Source organism: Gavialis gangeticus, unplaced genomic scaffold (genome assembly GCF_001723915.1).
Source record: "Gavialis gangeticus isolate Ggan-Ray unplaced genomic scaffold, GavGan_comp1, whole genome shotgun sequence".
Taxonomy (NCBI): domain Eukaryota; kingdom Metazoa; phylum Chordata; order Crocodylia; family Gavialidae; genus Gavialis; species Gavialis gangeticus.
Genome location: NW_017729028.1, coordinates 37,247,040 through 37,263,157, shown reverse-complemented (window position 1 = coordinate 37,263,157; position 16,118 = coordinate 37,247,040). Strand labels below are relative to the sequence as shown.

Here is a 16,118-nt window from a genome sequence, read left to right as displayed (position 1 = left end):
AAAAACACCCGGATTTACCTTTTCTTTGCTGTATTGTTGATTTGTAATTCTGATGCGTGAGCTCTGGCTGTACGTAGCAAGTGCAAATGTCTGGATGTCAGTGCCAGCAGCCACTTCTGTTCAGGATCGTCGAGTTGGTACTGAAATCCTGCTTTTGGTGCGATGGGTTTCCCTGATTCATTAAGTTAGTGTTTGGGAGAAGATTACAAACCTTGCTCAGAGCTTGAGATAGAACACTTTTCTTGTTTGGAAGATTTGAATGAACTACTATCTGCTTCTTAAAAGGATAATCTCTCTGTTTAGTCTAACTACCTCTTCTGGCCTCCAAAATGTGGCAGATGATCTGGTGTAAATCAGCTCTGCATCACTGAAGCTGATGGGCCTGAAGCATGTGATTAAAATTAAGCGTGTACTTAAGTGCTGCTTTGAATCATGACTTAAATAGTGTAGCATATATTTGGAGGGCAAATATATAAATGTATGGCATGTTAATACTTTGATTGCTGAGAGGTGCAGGGTTATGCAAGCCTTTGTTTTACATCAGACTGGATCTGTATGAAATATATTCTTCAGAGAATCCAGTAGAAAATGTTTTGAGAGCTGTTTACATTTTTCTCAAATGAATTTAATTAGCCTGTTTAATTTCCTCTCTCTTCCTTCCCCTGCTGCCTCCGGGTCCTGAAGGATAAAAGAGAAGGCATAGATCAACAATTAAAATGTCAGGACTAACCAGCTAAAGGCTGCTTCGTGTACTGACTCTGTGGATCAGCCTGCACTGTGGTTGCTCTCTTGCTGACCTGGGGCATCCTCAGTGTGATGTCAAATGTCCATTTGCTACAATAATGAGTAATGCCCCTTTAAAAAAGATGCAGGTAGGGCTCAATTCTGAAGGGTACTGAGCACTCTGGCTTCAATCCAGGAAAACTCATGTGCATGTGCTTAGTAGTAAGACTCACAGTACGCCTGCATTTTGGTGTGTATTTCCATGCTTTACTAGATCAAGACCAGAAAGCTTAGCGCCCTTCAGGCTTGAGCCCTTATTGTCGTGCTACATAAGCAAATTTCTGGAATACAAAATAAAACTCTCCTCTGACAGATTTTACTCCTAAGAATAATAACCCAGCTGTGCTTTATATTTGTGCATCTTAACCTGTTTAAATCCACTGGTGACTTTTGAGTTTATAGCTACAGTAGTGCAAGTTTTGTGGATACTATTCATCTTCTGGTTCATAGTTCTCATTAGGGGAAGTGCATTATTTCATTCTGCTTTGTCTTTTAGAGAGCAGAAAGGCAAACACGGATGATGGACTCAGCCCAGTACGCAGAATTCTGCGAAAGTCGACAGCTGAGCTTTTGTAAGTATTATAGCTGCTGTATTGTATTTAGAGGTACAGTTATTAGTTTTATGTACTAGAACAGGGATGGCCATTCTGCAGCAAGAGTGCCACAAGTGGCACACGGGTGTAGGTTGCAGCCGTGTTGGTCTGAGGACATAGCCAGACAAGGTTCTTTGAGTGAATCTGATGTCTTATATTAGACTAAATTAAATAGCTGGAAAAAAACATTTTTTAGCAAGCTTTCTGGTTTAAAAACCCTTCATCAGGCTGAGGAAGTCTCTGCAGTTGGCGTGTGCTCTTCCTGGAAGGAATGAATAGTAAAGAAGCCAGAGGCTGGGCTGGCTGCATGCGGGACAGACAGTCAGTAAAGATGGAAATCGAGGAGTCAGTGGGCAAGAGACAGGCTGGGTGGGGGGGGAGAAGGGGGTAAGTGGAGCAGTTAAATTGTGGAGAGGTACCTGGGCAGACGTGGCACACTTCCTGGGTACAAGTGGCACACAGAAGATTGGGCAGGGGCAGGCAACACAGTGGAAGATAGGACACAAAGCAGAGCAACAGCTGGGACAGGGAGCACAGGGAAGGAAGCAGAAAGCAGAGCAGCAGATGAGGCGGGGGAAAGGGATTGGAGTAGCACTTGGGGAGGATGCGTAGCTAATTTATGGCGTGCGCGCCAAAGAGGATGGCCCCCATTGGATATATTTATCGAAAATGCATTTGTTTAACATACGATAGAAAACTTTAGATCCTGTATTCTCATGTCTTCTGAGCTATCACATTGTAGTGATGGCAGACAGTATTTTTCATTTCTTTTGCTATTCCCAGCTTTTCCTTTTAACTCGAGTACGATGGTGATGGGTGCTTGTATAAATCCTACAGGTAGCCTTTTTAAACCATTTGCATGGTAACCTATCCACGCTTGTAATATTGTTATGCACAGTTGATTAATGAACTACTGTCTCATGCTCGTGATTAGTTCTGAAGGCGTCTGAAATAAGCTAAAAATAGCAAATTTTCTTTTTTTAATTTCTGTATCCACAGACATACAAAGAACTCACTAAAGGTCTTTTCTATTTTAAGCTGTAACCTCCTGCTGTGGAATTTATTCAACATTAGCCAAATTCATCAGTACACGCCATTCCAACACTAATAACATGATGACAGAATTAGGGCTTTACTACCACTGAAAACCAACTTACTAGAAGCACTTGAGCCACAAGTATAATGGGCTGTAAATTAATGGGCTTGATCATATAGCAAAACATCACTACAGAGGCAGTTAAGTGATGACTAAGGCTTCAGGTCAAAAGTCAAAGAGAGAGTGAGGTGAAAGAGCCATTAAAAAGCATGACAAAGTAGCACATGACACTAAAATACAGAAATGAACACAATGGTGTCTTTAAAAGAGAGACCTTATCCCGTTCTTTACAGCAAGGCATGTGAATTGAAAGAATAAGTGAGTCATTTATGGATCATAAAGTTCATAACGTTCAGATAAATGACACATCCAGAATAGTGCTCTGGGTAAATGTCAGCAAACGTAGGAAACCATGTTTTGTAAGCGTTTTATTTTTTTCCTGATTCAGTACATTTTGCAAGCTTCATTATAATTTGGCATTACACATCTGTGAGCCATTAGGTAAATGATACTTCAGACTGAGGTGATTTCAGCAAATGACAGGTTCGTGATAATGGCATTTTTAAACCTAAAAATTATAATCAGACCTCAGCGCAAATATAAATCTGCAGTGTACAAGATAAATTTGAATGCTGCTGATTTGTAAAATAAATTATCTGGTGGATAATCTTGCTACATTTTGAATAACAATGGCCTCATTTTCCTCTCACTTGCATTTAATGCCAGTGAAGAGTAACTGGTGTCAGTGGGATTTCACTGGTGTAAAACCAGTGTAAAAAGAGAATCGTGCCCACACTTACTATCTGCTTTGTTTTATGCCAGATAAGATGCTAATAGGTCAAAGTTTGTATAGTTTTTTATTGAAAGTTAAGGAAAAGTCTGTTCCGTGTATTAGGCACATAACTAGACTTAGGTATCCAAGTGCAGTTCTTTTCTACCCTGCTTCAGTTCATGAAAAGCAGTCCAAAAGCAGCTGCTTTTTACAGCTCAATCATAAGGGGAAGCTGACAGTATGTTACAGAAATAGATGCATTAGAGACAGAAGATGAATGGATTTTCAGGGCTTGACCAGGGTGGATTAGAAGCACAGATAGATGTCGAAGTCTACTTCAGTGCTGATGGGATGGAATAGAAGCTGGCCCTCGAGTGCTGAAAATAATCAACCCCTTGGGCAGGGGGCTGGGATCGACGCTGTCCCGAGGTCCCTTCCAGCCCTGATGTCTATGAAATCTAATGTCTATGCAATCTATTACTGTAGTATAAGTCCGTGAAACTCGCAGAGAGCCATATATTTACAGTAGTGTTTTATAATTACATAGTTAAACAGCACCATAAATTTGCACGCTATTTTAAAGGGGTTATAATTTTGTTGTAGCTATGACGTGTCGGAGCAGGGCTGTCCAACTTCTAAGTTGCTGGGGGCAGAACGGGCCACACTGGCATGAGCCTGGGCCTCCCCAAGGCTGCAAACTGCATGGATGCCCCAGCTTTACCCTCGGCTCCCTGGCTGTGAGCTGCCCCATCCCACCCCACTCCACCCTGTCTCTCTTCCCCCAGGGAAGGGGCAGGAAATGGAAGCTAGAGGAGGGAGGGGGGGAGTCCAGCAGCTGGCAGAGCAGCAGGGGAACAGCAGCTGGGGGGTTGAAAATTAACTCTTCTCTGACCACATGTGGCCCATGGGCCACCAGCTGGACAACTCTGGTCCATAAAATACAAGAGAAGCAAGATTTGTTTGGCAATGTCTTCTGTTGGACCAACTACATAATTGGGACTGCTGCTAGGTGAGCTTTTGATCTCAAAATATTCTTCCTCACATCTGGAAAAGAAAATTTAAGCTAAACACAAGATAATGCAGTTTTTTTTTGTTAAACTTCATTTGTATCAAGGAAAAGTCACTTAAACGGGAAAAGGACTGTAAACCTATGAAGCACAGAGCCGTTTTCAGAGAGAGCCATAAATTAGGTAAAAGGCAGTTGAAATAAATAACCCAAATTCAGAAGGAAGGAGGTTCCTTATTTACTGTGGAGTACAGGGAGGTTAGCAGAGACAAGGAAATCGTAATGAGCCATAAAATCATTGTCTCTGTTTAGTCCATGGTGTTTAGTCCAGTGTCCTGTACAGTTAGGAATATTTTGTTTCCAGAGCTGACCTCTGAAGGGTTCCTCCTGAGTACAAAGACTGTGAGGTCAGAGCTGGAACCATCAGTGTTATCATATATGTCGTTACCTACTTGCAGAGCTCCTCTGCTGTCTACATGGGGCAAACAAGTGTGATCCCTACCTGAAAGAATGAATGGGCACCAATGCAACATGAATTCCAGAAAAGCACAAAAGCACTTTAATGTCCCTGGACGTTTCATCAGCTGTTCTTAAACAAAACGTTAAAAACCAACTTGAATGCAAAATTGCAGAACAAGAAACCAGCCACAGACTGGAGTGGTTAACAGTGGTCTCGTAGGTTCTACAGATTCTTATCCTGTTACCTGTTAGTTTCATGGTCCTGAACACGTTAACTGCCTTTATTTCAATAGATCTAATCGCCCCACTTTTTACCACTCCATGCAGTGTTCCCTCCCATCCATCTCTCTTTCCTTCCATATAATGTAGTTTCTCACGTACAGGATGCCCCCAAATCAAGCGTTTCACCTTGTTTTTGGAAGGGAGAACATAGAAAAAAAGACTTGCTAGTCATGGCCAAGTGTATGACATGGAGTAGGACCTTTTATAAACACATTCCTGCTCATATGACACGTCATAGGTAGGACTTTCTATAAACATACGTGTCCACAAAATGTAGCATCTGGAAATTCCTGGTGTGGTAGACTGTCTCCTGTGATGCCACGCTTCTTGGACACTATATTTCCTGTGTCACCAGGTTGGCCCAAGCCCTTGCAAAGGCAGTAGCAAGACTGTTAGGTTTTTACTATAAATAGTTTTTATACAAGTGCCTGTAAATAAAAAGAAATTTCAATATCACAGGCCTCACCAAGATGCTACCAGTAGCTCATTTGCTGCTTGGGGCACAAGCTACAGTGCTCAGCCCATGGTTATGGCTGTGATTGGGAAGACTGTCCCTTCAGTTTGCTAATGCAAGTGGCTGCCATGATGGGAGCTGCATGGGAGGCAAAGTGTCTCCCAGAGTGCAGCTTTTCCAATGAAGAAAATAGCTTCTCCACTTAAAATCCCTACTTCAGTTTGGGGCAGAGGGGGATTATTTTGGGGGGAAAGAGGTGTGTTCTGTATGTAATAAAATATGATAAAACCTTTCTTTCTATTAGTCTGTTCATAGCATATAATGAAGTAGGCTGCTGCATACAAAAGCTCATCCCTCTCTAAACCAGTTAGTCTCTAAGATGCTACCGTACCCTAACTTCTGCCTATTTTTAGACTTAACATGGCTAACCACCTTGCTTTCTCATGGATGTGTGTGCACACGCACACGTGCGTAGATGCATAGGCATGCACACACTATCATCCTCTCCACCAGGCTTGCAACTTCTTGAACGAAGAAATGGTACAAGAGAAATTGAAGATGAGCCTGAAGTTTTAAGACTGAGATGGTGATTGTGGTGTTATCAACAAAAGTGAAGAAAAGTGGAAGCGATTTGAGGAGGAAAAAGAAGGCAGTCAATTTTAAGTGTGTGGAACTTCGTTGATGATAACAAACTATCCAAAATGATTTGTTGGCAAACTCAGTTGAAGAGATCTGCAAATTATCAACATAGAAATAAGAATTGAATCCTATGCATGTGTGATATCTCTCAGGTGTAGAAAGCAAGAGACAAAGAGAACTATATGAGGTTTGTGAAGGGGAAAGGAGAAAGGACCAAAGATGACACTGAAAGAGGGATGTGAAAACCAAAAGGAGAACCAAGAACAGACGAAGCCAGAGTCATAGAGGAGTAATCAGTACTATCAGTGACTACATCACTGATTCTCAACCAGGATGCCATGCAATGTTCCTTTCAAGGCTGCCATGCAATGCTCACGCTGGCAGGCAAATTAAGGGAGCTTGCAGAGCAAGAGCACAGCTCTTCCCCACCTCCCCTCCGGTTACAGTGTCTCTAAGCTTTCCACTCTTCAGGGCCTCAGTATCAAATGTCTGTACATCCGGCTCTGGGTAAGTTTCTCTACCAGGAGAGCAAACCTGGGACAACTCTCCCAGATCATTTGAATGTGTGTATGCAACCTGTATCTGACTTACCTTTCCCTTCATGGTGCTCAAGACTTCTCTTTAGACTACACAAAATTGTGTGCGCACAGTCACTGTCCTTACCCACAGATCTCACTGCTAATTTTTGAGTACCTCCACTGGCTCTTCCCTGTCTTTCATGAAAACTTCAGACTCCCTGTTTAACATTTATTGTTATTCTAGGAGGGTGTAACTTTAAATTACTATCTGAATAACTTTTGTTAACTTTCAGTTCTGTTCTCTCTGATGTTTTCAATGAACAGCCAAGAAAGCGTCCAAGTTTCGTGATTGGTTAGACTGTAGCAGCATGGAAATAAAACCAAATGCAGTTGCCATGGAGATTTTGGCATATTTAGCCTATGAGACGGTGGCACAGGTAAGGGAACATAATATACAGACTATGCCATTTCATTATGAAGTTAAGTAGATAGTCTTGGCCACATTTCAAGCAATCTCAGCTGACCCTAAGATTTCGTGTTAGCGTTTTTATAAGTATAATGGTCTGCAACTGAATTCCTATCTAACCAGCATGCGATTTGCTGTATCTGAGCTTCACACTGTACTGTGCTCATCATTGTGGTATTATGAGTGGCAATAATGTGTAATGGTTACCATAAGATTGACAGCCAGAAGGATCTTTGTCCAAGTCCTACTGAAACCACACACTTTGCTATGTGACCCTTGGCAAGGCACTTGTGTTCAGTCAACCCAACTGTAAAACTGGATAAAAAAGCAGGATTTCTTGGAAAACCAAATGTTACATCAGAGCCAAACCTTCTTGGTAGATAAATTACTCTGTAAATTTATAAAATGTGATGAAAAAGGTTCTTTAGGTTAGAGTATCTCTGAACAAATTCAGATCTCTGCTAAGAGGTATTTGATTTAATCTGTGTCGACACGCACGTATTGACTTCATGTATGTTTGTGATGCTGTTCTGCCAGTAAGCTAATTCTGTCACTGAACCTATCCTTTTAATTGTTGTTGTTTTAATAGTTGGTGGACTTGGCTCTCTTGGTCAAACAGGATATGGCTCCGAAAGCAGGTGATCCATTCACTCATGCAATATCTGCTACTTTCATACAGTATCACAACTCTGCTGAGGTAACTCTTTGGTTTTTTTTAATGATGTTAATGCATGTATTTTCATATTCGAATAGAATTAAACATTTTGGGGAGCCTGCTGCTTATATTAATGTGTCATGCATTTTGGAGGTTTGTTGAATTGCAAGTAATTGCTATAAGTCTCTGATGACTTTTGACACAAATCCCTAACTATATGGTTATAACTGTTAAAAACTTTAGCAACTTTACATGCAAATGAAGTTATTTCTGTTTATATAGAAATTCTCACTATTGGTGTTTGCTTTTATTTTTTTTCTTTTGATATTGATATTTATTAAGTAACTGTAATTTAACTGCATATCAATGATAAAAAACATAATAACTGATGTAATTACATGGATCAGCAATCATCATAACTTCCAGAGTGTGCAAGCTAAATATTTTATTATACTTTTTGTTAAGAGTATAAATCTGGGAAAGTAGGGAGCGATTTTTAAAATTCCATTTTATAACAGCTATACTTGACTTTTTTTTGTTTAGCCACATCTCTTAGGCCAGGCCACAAGTATGAAGACCAGTCTCGACTCCCCTGAAAATACACCACCCCCTACACCTACTCCCCCAACGTCAGCAGGATCACAACACCTTGGAAAAACCCAGTCTGGAGCCATGGGGAATGGAGGCATTGGACAAGATTCTACCAAAGCCAAGCAAAGAAAAAGAAAAAAGGTAGTTGTGGTAGTTGTGGATGTGACCGTAGTAGGAATGACCTCAAAGTATCTTTGAAGATCTTAGTCTCTCTTGGTTTTGAAATTATCATTGAAGTTCAGTTCCAAAATATGTCTCATACTTTACTGCTGGAGGGGCCTTTATTTACAGCAGTATTCTTTATTTTGATGTGTGAAGTCCCATTCAGTCCAGATCATTTGTACACTCTGAAGGAAATGTGATCATTGCTATTTCCATGCTTTATCACACATCCTTGTACTTTAGGTGAAAGGGATATACTTTGATATTTTGATATAAAAAAAACAACAGAATTGGAATGGATATAACGAAATGAAAAGTTTTTGTATATTTAGGTTGGGCTTTTAAGAAGTTTTAAGAAATCTTGGGGAAAAAAGTCTGCTCCCAAAGCTCAGTCTGCTCCAAAGCAAGTTCTGCTAGTATGAAGTGAGTACCTAGTGATTCTGCCATCCATATAGTCTTTCTTCCCTTGCTGCTCTGTACTCACCAGTGACTTGCATTAACTAGTAGTTTTTTTACTGACATTTCTGTTGAGGGAAAAATTTAATATGCTCCTAATAGAATCATAAGGGGTTCAGCTTTCCCTCACCAGTAAATTGACCACCAGCAACTGTCTTATTATACTCCAAAATAACAAACTCTTTGATGAACCATTAAAAATCATTTTTTCTTATAATTTTCTGGAGTTGCTCTTTTTCTTCCCCCCCTTCCTTTTTTATATTGGGGTAATGATGGTTTTCTGTTCGCCTGAGCAATTTGCACTGTAGTTCTTATGCACAAGGTGTTAAATAACTAACTTTTGTTACTTGTATCACTTAAGCTCATAATCTTACCTGCCTGCCTTTTCTCAAAAATGTTCTGTTTGTAAACATCGGCATAATTTTACTGAATGCTTCTGCTAGCTTTACCCTTGTCCAGTTTCAACAGGTATATATTAGGCATAGCCAAGGGGTTGCAGTAGACCAGGTTCTTAATGAAGGATGCTGTTCATACGACATCAGAGCCGAGTACAGCAAAAAAAATTAGATTTTTCATTCCCTTTATGAATGTCAGTCAGCAAGGGAAGAGCCCACCAATACGTTATGTAATATATAGTGTGCACACATTGACTCAAAGTGGAACCAGTTAATTTTCAGCAATTCTGAAAATCAGACACTTTATGTAGGTAATTAATTTTAGACATCGAAGTTTGAAATATTTGTCCTACGTTATATATTGGTCATTCTGACTGAATTCACCAGATGTATCTCTATGAGTAAACCTTGCAGCACTGGTTTTGGGTATTCAAGTAATCCTTAAGCAAATGTTACTGTTTGACTACCAAACGATACAGAATAGCTGCTGCTCTTGATGAGCAGATTTTGAACTTTTCTGTACAGAATTTCTTCCAAGTCCTTCAGTTGGGATAGAACAGTCAAATGCAGAAATACAGACTGGGGGGATGATTGGCTAGGTGTCAGTCGTGGAGAAATGGACATGTTTAGCAAGCTCTATGAGTCGACAGTGCTCTTACTGCCAAAGCCACCCAGCCGTCTGGGTCCTAATAATCCCCCTGCTCAAGACAGGGTCAGCCCTGACTAAACCGTCCCAGCCAAGTGTCTGTCTAGCTGCAGTTGAAAGTTTCCAAGCATGGAGATTTCATAGCTTCTCTAGGCAGCCTGTTCCACTGTCTGACCACTTTCATAGTCAGAAAGTTCCTATTAAACTCCAGCCTGTGTTGATCATGGGGTTGAACTAGATCACTGGTTTTCAACTTGTGGTCTGCCAGCCCCTAGGGGTCCACAAGCTATGTCTAAGGGCTCCACAAAAGATGACTGAACAATCAAAAGTATGTGAATACCCACACTTGCAAAGGGGTCTGCACCACCATTTGAAATTTCCAAAGGGGTCCACACTTCCATTCAAAATTTTTTTGGGGTCCATGAATGAAAAAAGATTGAAAACCACTGGACTAGATGGTTTCCTGAGGGCCCTTCCAGCCTAATTTTTCTGAGAGTCAGTGATTCTAGCCAGGGATTTCCTGAACCAGTACTAGGACTTCATAATTATTGAATCAGTGTTTTTCTGCATAGAGTCCTTAGTTAATATACAAAATAAAATAAAATACAAAAAAGTTCCAGTTTGAATCAGTCGAAACATTTCTTTACTATTGTGCCCGTATAATTCAATGTTATTTCATTTCCAAATTTAAATTTGATATCACTCAACTGTGAGTTTTAGTAGCAGTGTGTTTTGCTTTTGCAATACTTGTCGAATATCTACTCCACCCCATGACATCATAATGAAAGCTTGAAATGGTTTAAAAATAGCTGCCTGTGGTTATTGCAGCATGACTTATATGACCCTTTCATTTGAATTTGAGCATTTGTTGCTCTTTTCTATTGCAACGTGCAGTGGCACTAGGTGAAATGCTTAAGAGGACAAATATGGTGTTCTTTGGGTCTGGTAGGCAGAGTTCATGTAAAAGTCTCCTTTGATTTGTTAATAGCATTTTTTCCCTTTAAAGTAGTGTGTGGCAGCAATGATATGTATCCTCAGGAAAAAAATCAGTCCATTTTATAAAGGTTTATTTTCATACTTGATGCACTGTAGGTCTGTTGTGTGTTTTTGATTTAGTAACAATTTATGTGTTTTTTCTGTTGCAGAGCTCTGCAGCCTGTGGTATAGAGGCTCAAAGCGATGCCATCCAGCCTGGCCACATCAGAGAGGCCATTCGACGTTACGGCCACAAGATTGGCCCCCTTTCCCCATTCACAGTACGTAATAACAGAGTTATAAAAAGTTATATTTATAATCTTCAAGAACTTTGATTTTCAAGTGGTCAAATGAAGAAGCTTTGGAATTGTTGAAAGCAATTTGTGGTGACTGTAATTTTCTTTATAAAAGTGGCATAATTCTCTTGGGAAATAAAACTTAGTAATTTCAGTCTCTTTTTGGAAGGACAAAAAAGTTTTTTTCTTTTAAATATTATTTTCTTTCAATTACAAACTGTGCTTTTTTGTTAGTTCTTGAATTTTCTGTTTTTGCAAAGTTTGGGTTTACAGTTATTTTAAATTATATGTATCACAGTATGGTGAGGAGCATTTTATATTCTAAATTTAGTTACATGTCAGATACTGGTCCTATTGGAAGTTCGACTCTCAAGTGACACATTTAGGGTTGGAGATGGAACAGATTGGTTTCTTTAAGCAGCTTTGAAGCTTCACTAAAATGTAATAGAATTGAGCTTGTGGTAAAAGGTTGATTTGATTATGAGGTTTTACCATCATTTTTTCTATGCAAATTGAAAAGCTATTGTTTAAAGCAGCCAAACAAATTCTCTGTTGAAATTTATTCAGCTGATAAAAACTTCAGAGCTGTCAGAAGTCTCCACGGTCAGAAATTGGAATCATCTCTTTATGACCTATTACATGTGGCAGTTATTCCTGTTGACCTTATTTTACATCCCTTAAAAAATCAGTCCTTGTCGCATGTACTGTTAATACCCATAAACGTTAAACCAATCACTGCTTTGGGTCTAAGCACTTTAATACTAATGTTAAAAGCTAATGACTGGCGAGTATTTTGAAAGAACACAACAAATGTTAACAGTTTTATGTAGCTAAATTCCCTTCAAACAATTCTCTACAAATATTTGAAGACTGTTGATAGCAGAAAGGAATAGGGATTGGTTAAGAGGTCCTACAAGACTATAATCAAAAGTAATAGGAGGCAAATAAGGACCAAAAAAGCTAGGTAATTATTTGAGAGATGGCTAAAACCCTACAGATACATTCTCTCCTTTCAGAGACTAATTCAATGCTTTATAAAGAAGGAATAGGTAGCTGACACCAATTCTCAGCGAGGTATTTGCTTGTACCCCATGAACCATTATTTATACTGAGAGTCTAAAATCAGGAGTAGCTTACCTAGATACAGCCCAGGGCCAAGTTGTACAGCCATGTGACACAAGGGACCTGTAAAGTACTATCTGAATAATATGACTCTGTATCCTTATATCTCATGAATGACCAAAGTTTCACATCATCAGATTTAGTATTTTATTGACTTTAGCATCTTTCCTGAGCGGTTGTCCAGCCAGGCCAAGAAACTAAGAATCTTAACATAATCTGCTGTGTAGTGTAGGAGCTGTAGAACAGATTTTAAAGTTGTCCTTATAAGGAAAAATGCATGTCAAGAGTACACATTTGAAACAATCTGTCTATGCTCTTCTTCAAGAATTGCCTGTAATTATAAGTACACCCATTAGCTCCTTGTAGGACCACATTACCCCCTCCCGTCATGCTCAGTTCCAAGGGTATGAGAGCTGCCCAACATGCCCATCAATTCCTTTCCACTGTCAAAGATGTTGTAAGTGCAAAAGAAACTTAATGATCACCCTCTCCTCTCCCCTTATTTTTCTGCCAGTGAGGTTTATTTTTGTGGTTTATTTTGATTTCAGCTATGTTGCAACTTTAAAATGCTGTGCCCGAGCCATTGCAGTCAGTCCCCTAGACACAGATCTCATGAGTGATTTCCTCTCCTTCTGTTTCCTGTCCTTTCAGTAGTCTTGTCTTCAGTGTGGTTCTCCCTGCCTGTTTGATCTTATTGTCCATGGCTTGAAGCAGGTGTGAAGTGATACTGAGTTTAATCCATGAGACCTCCAGAGGTTAAGCGCCTCTGAAAAATTAGGCTTTTAACTTTCCTTCCTCCCAAAGTGACATGCAAGGGATAAGGAAGATGTATGCAATCCATTATAGCAATATTTAAGTTACAAATATATTTGTATACAAGTTACCCAATTCCTCTTTAGGTTGCTGTCCTTTCTTCCGCATGAGGACTGCGTTCCGTAACCCCTCTTACGGGCAAGAGAAGAAGGGTCTTCCATTACGTGTCCTGCTATTTTCTACTGGGTTTCTAGGTGTCAACTTCCTATGCATTCAGTAAATGAAAAAAAGCCAATGTGGGGTTGTAGAGGAAGTACCAATTATTCTTTCCAGCTGTATAGTGGCCACTCATGTATGTCAACAGAAAATGGGTGCAACTCAATTGGAGTCAAAATAGTGTTTGACCTAAGCGTGCCTTTGTTATACTAACATTAAAGCTGCTGTAACAGAGTAGAAAATCAACCCAAGAAAATTCAGCTAATTGTGTACATGCTCACAATACACATTGCTGTTCTGAGAGCTATAGTGCGCTTTTGGAAAGTACTAAACCTCTCATACCAGAAATTGTGCTGAATAGATTGTATCCTGGCAGCTGACTGTCCAATTCGCCAGATGTTAATGATCTAGAAATGCCTGATACAAGCCCCGATGATAGTCAGGTACTTAAATTCTGCATGTTAAAACAAAAGATAGGAAAATTAATAGAACTGACTCGTTTGTTTACATGTGTTTTATATCTATCATCTGCAAGGGCCATAACGCAGAGCGTTTCTTGGAATTTCATTAATTTCGTGGAGTGACTCAATTTTTAAGGCCAGAATTTCAGTCGGGCTTATATCTGGACTCTTAATTATTACTATTTTTATGAGGAGTCTTTATAAACCCCAAAAGAAGCCAATACGTATAGTTTGCGTAGTACCATAGCCATGTCAACTACAATAAAAGATGATAAAGATATAAAGCCATCCCATTCCAAACTGGCAGGATTCATTCTCCTCTTTTACACTAACGATAAACTTGATGTTTGATAAATTTGATCTTTGTTAAAAGGTTAAGTATAAAAAATAATCAGGGAATACGTTGGCATGATCCTTTATTTGAAATAGTTTCTGTCTCATCCAAATAAGTCACTTTGGGCAGAGAATGAGCAGAGTGTTTCTCCTTTGGGAGATTATTTTTAATTTACGTAAAGTCAGTTTTGGCATCTTGCCATACTGGTTCACCTCAGTGCTCAATAATCTTCCAGAAATTCACTCCCTGTCATGTTTTAGCACTTAAGACTGCCTTTTGAAAGAGTGTATTGTCAGCACAAATTGATTGAGTTTAAATCAGCAGCACATCTGGGGGAAACAGGCAAAGATCTGAAGCTGCAAAGTATCTGATGATAACTCCTCATTTTCAAATAGACGGAGTCTGTAAAATTAGTGTCCTCCATAAGAGAAATCCTGTAAATTTAAGGATTATTTTATATTAATTCAGAACTCAGGAAACACGAGTTTATAATATTTTAAAACAAACAAATAAATAAAAATACCCTAAAACTTTGGGGTAAAATTATGGCATCTTTTTCTTGAAAAGCAGCATACATTAACACTGAGTTGGAGTAAATGAGGCGTCATGGTGTTAGATTTACTCTACAGAGGAAAGGTAATTTGTTTTAAAGGCAGTGGACAGGAGAACTAGGTGCTGGCCCTGCCATAGATCTGCTGTATGTCTAACCTTGGAAAATTAACAAGATCTATGACTGGGATTCCTTAGTACTACCACAATATAAAGAAGAAATAATGATTTGTAAGTGGGGCAATGTAACTAACTTTTGCCCACTGTTTGTTTTCTGTGTTGTGCATTTAGATTGTGAATTTTTGGGAGCCGAGCTGCTTTCACAACACTTATGAAGCGGAGCCTGCCAGGGAGACTGTCTTGGGGGCAAGAACCCCAGACCCTGGCTCCGCAGCAGACACCCATGCTAACTACACTAAATGGAGAAACCTTGGAGGTCCTTGTTTCTGTGCTTCTGGGGCCTCCCCATGCAGACTGCTTCAGGATCAGGTATCTTGAGAGTTTCCAGGATCTGTTACCTGGAGGCTTTTCAATGTGTGGGCCAGCTGGCTGGCCAAGCAAGGCTGGAAAGCAAGCTGCCCACAAAGTGGATAACTCCAAAAGCCAGCCCTCCTGGGTGTCTGATCCTCAGTTTCTGCACTTCTGAATCCACAGCAGAAGGTTGGGAGCTCCAGGTGAAGGAGTTCAGGTCTTTCAGCCTCCCTCCCGTGGAGCCTGGCAGTACTGGGACTTTCTTTCCAGGGTGTATGGCCCCAAGACAGCCCTGGCCCTCTGCAGGCTGTCTTAGAGTGCAGAACCTTAGGGCCTTTGCACACATGGTTGTGCCACAGCGCCGGGCGCTTTTAAAAGCCCCTGGCGCTGCAGTGCGTGCATTTGTATAAATGGTGAAATGTGCATCAGCGCTGAGAAAATGGCAGCAGCACACTTTTAAACTAAAACACATCATAAGTATTAGATTTCAAAAGCCCACTGCCGCCATTATACAAATGTGTGCGCTGCAGCGCTGCGCGGGTCAGCTTGCATGCAGAGCAGGCTCGATAAACGGAGTCTGCTCTGATGCACCGCATTTCCGGCGCATTGGAGCAGACACATGTATGTGTATAAATGCCCTTAGGTTTAACAGGTTCCTTGGGAGGTCTGACTCCTGTGCTCTGGAGAGCAGCTGCTTTAAGCGTCAAGCAGCCGAGCTGGCCAGAGGCTCCTAATCTCCAGTTTTGTGGCGGTCTGTAAGGCATGGATCCTAGCAGCCCGGACATGAGTCTTGCCAGTTGCATGGCTGCCCACTATAGAATAGCAACTGTGAGAGCCTCAGCTGTTTTGTGGTGGGAGCAGTGAAGCTGAAAAGTATCAAGTTGGCTATAGTTACCAGGCGTCAAGTTCCATATTTGCAGAAACACCACAAATCAAGACTCCTGAAACAAATTTTTATAGAAATTTGT

General features: G+C 40.3%; 1 protein-coding gene across 3 annotated transcripts in view; it reads left to right on the top strand.

Annotated features, from left to right (window-relative positions):
- Positions 1-16,118, top strand: part of SUPT3H (SPT3 homolog, SAGA and STAGA complex component) — a 496,504-nt gene that overhangs the window by 406,143 nt on the left and 74,243 nt on the right. For all 3 annotated transcript variants that reach the window (XM_019520970.1, XM_019520971.1, XM_019520969.1), the window contains exons 7-11: positions 1,280-1,355; positions 6,927-7,039; positions 7,658-7,765; positions 8,267-8,455; positions 11,119-11,229. In XM_019520970.1, the coding sequence (XP_019376515.1) occupies positions 1,280-1,355; positions 6,927-7,039; positions 7,658-7,765; positions 8,267-8,455; positions 11,119-11,229 (597 nt within the window). The remainder of the gene's footprint in view (positions 1-1,279; positions 1,356-6,926; positions 7,040-7,657; positions 7,766-8,266; positions 8,456-11,118; positions 11,230-16,118) is intronic.